The 2,761-nt window shown below is 42.2% G+C and overlaps 1 protein-coding gene and 1 long non-coding RNA gene across 2 annotated transcripts in view; both read right to left on the reverse strand.

Moving 5' to 3' along the window:
- Positions 1-557: 557 nt before the first annotated feature.
- LOC107158877 (zinc finger protein 480-like) overlaps positions 558-2,761 on the reverse strand; it is a 51,391-nt gene continuing 49,187 nt past the window's right edge. Inside the window, 3 exon segments of the mRNA XM_048791656.1 lie at positions 558-719; positions 721-1,490; positions 2,018-2,149. Of these exon segments, the coding sequence (XP_048647613.1) occupies positions 651-719; positions 721-1,490; positions 2,018-2,149 (971 nt within the window). The 3' untranslated portion in view covers positions 558-650.
- LOC125610355 lies at positions 2,332-2,738 on the reverse strand. Its single transcript, XR_007343288.1, has 2 exons — positions 2,565-2,738; positions 2,332-2,411 (listed from the first exon to the last, which is right to left on the reverse strand). It is a non-coding gene; the product is annotated as an uncharacterized LOC125610355 (long non-coding RNA).

Below are 2,761 nucleotides of genomic sequence, written 5' to 3' on the forward strand. Positions count from 1 at the left end.
TTCACTATCGATCCATTTATGATCAATTTATGAAAGACCCGTAAGGAAGGCACAGAACCCAAGACGAGCAGGATACTTTCCAAGAAATTTCGAAGAATGAGACACTTTACAACATGAAGATAACTGGCCCTTTTCAAATGTCCCTGCACCTTTGATATGTCCTGAGTTATAAAACATTACGTAATTTTTCCACAGTATGGGAGGCCAGAAACTAATCTTTTTCCTGCTTCCTTGTGACGCGGTTGGGATGACAAGTGAGGCCCTTGCACAGTGATTAAATGTCGAAGCCTTCTCTCCAGTATAGATCCTCCAATGTCGTCTCAGGGATGATTCAGACTGAAGACCTTGCCACACTCATTGCATTTGAAAGGTTTCTCTCCAGTGTGAATTCTCTTGTTGTGCAAGGTGTGAAATGTGATTGAAGACCTTCACTCTCTCGTTATGACTGTAAGGTTTTTCTCTAGTATGAATTCTACGATGAATTATAAGGTTTGATTTCTGACTAAAGACCTTACCGCAATCATTGCATTTGAAAGGTTTCTCTCCAGTGTGGATTCTTTGATGACTTATAAGGGCTGATTTTTGATGGAACACCTTCTCACACTCATTGCATTTGAAAGGTTTTTCCCCAGTGTGGATTCTTTGATGAGTTATAAGGACTGATTTTTGTTGGAAGACCTTGCCGCAGTCATTGCATTCGAAAGGTTTCTCTCCAGTGTGGATTCTCCGATGTTGTGTAACATGTGCAGTCTGACTGAAGCTCTTCCCACACTCTTTACACTTGTAAGGTTTCTCTCCGGTGTGAATTCTACGATGATTTGTAAGAATTGATTCTTTATTGAAGAGTTTGCCACACTCATTGCATTTGTACGGTTTCTCCCCCGTGTGGATTATCACATGTTGAATGAGGTATGAGTTACGACTAAAGACCTTGCCACACTCATTACATTTGAAAGGTTTCTCTCCAGTGTGGATTCTACGATGACTTGCCAGGTGTGAAATCTGACTGAAGACCTTGCCACATGCATCACACTTGTAAGGTTTCTCCCCAGTGTGAATTCTCCGGTGGTTTGCAAGGTAGGATTTGTTCCGGAAGACCTTGCCACACTCATCACATCTGAAAGGTTTCTCTCCAGTGTGGATTCTCCAATGTTGTGCAAGGTATGAACTGTCATTGAACATCTTCCCACACTCATTACACTTGTAAGGTTTCTCTCCAGTGTGGATTCTCCGATGTTTTCCAAGGTGTGAACTCCTACTGAACATCTTCCCACACTCATTACACTTGTAAGGTTTCTCTCCAGTATGAATTCTAAGATGACTTGTAAGATAAGATTTTTTATTGAAGACTTTGCTACATATTTCACAAGTAAATCGTTTATCTCCAGTACAGATTGTCTGATGTATAGTACGGTGTGATTCTTGATTAAAGGATTTTTCAAGCTCATTACATTTGTAAGGAGCTGCAGGAATATTTGTTTCCGGTTCTTCTACAAATGATAAAGAATCTATAAGATCATGTTCATATTTATGAGAAATGTTTGCTTTGACAATAAAAGGAATTCCTTGGTGGGGTAGTAGGAAAGAAACATTGAAAGAGGTAAAATAAGCCAGACTCAAAAATTAAGGGTTAAACTGTTGCTCTCATATATAGAAACTAGTCCATAATAAATGAGAAAAGGCAGTTGAGGAAATGACTGGATACCATAAAGATACAGAGAAGATGGGGTGGGAGGGAGGAATGGGAGGAAAAATGAAATGAATTTAACAAAATCATGTTACATTATTATATAAAGATACCAAAGTGGATGTCATCATCATGTATACATAAAGTTTAGAGGAGGGAGAAAAGGGAGAAGGAGCAGAGGAGGAAAAGGAGAAAGTGGAGCTTGAAACCAAATTCCTTGCATATAAAGCCCAGGAAATGGACTTCACCTTAGCCCTGACCCCTCCCATTGCCAAAGCACCCCAACACTACTTAGTGGGCAGCTGCCTCTCTGCCCATGTGAGCTCTTACCTGCTTTCACACCCTCCACACATGCCCACTCATTTGGAGGCCTGGATATTTCCTCTGGGCCATTCACAGTCCAGGGCTCCCTCCCTTGCTCCAACCAGGAGAGGACACTCAGGTCTGAAGGACATATTCCTGCTTGTAAAGAGAAAAGAAGCTGATGCACTGTGGCTTCTCCACAATCCAGGCCTATCTGTATATGAGAAAGAGGACATTACAGAGAGATACAGAAAATATTTCACTATATCATGTAGGTATCTACCTCTCTTCCAAGAACCACTGAATCAAAAGCACAGAAATAGAAAACGGGGAACTGGATATTTTAAGAGTCGGCTGTGGGCTTTATGTTGTGCTTCAGCTCTGGAAGCACCACTGCAGTATCATGAAGGGGGCAGAACATCTGAAGAAAGGGAACAAAGTACAGAGGAGGTACTGTGGAGCGTCTTTCACAGGCAACAGGACTTCAATCAGTCAATGTAGAGAATCCCAAAGACAAAAGGGAAATGCTACGATACACAGAGCAGATCCCAGCATAAGGGAAAGTCAAGCTCACCCAGGGAGACCAGGTTCCTGTAGGTCTCCAGCATCACATCCGTGTACAAAGCCCTCTGAGCAGGGACCAGGAACTTCCACTCCTCCTGGGAGAATTCTATGGCCACATCCCCGAATGTCAGCAGACCCTGAAATTAAAACAGACTTCACAATGGGGCACAGGGGACAGTTACAATCTTGATGCAAAATGTGAACCAC

Source organism: Marmota marmota, unplaced genomic scaffold, assembly GCF_001458135.2.
Source record: "Marmota marmota marmota unplaced genomic scaffold, marMar, whole genome shotgun sequence".
Classification (NCBI taxonomy): Eukaryota; Metazoa; Chordata; class Mammalia; order Rodentia; family Sciuridae; genus Marmota; species Marmota marmota.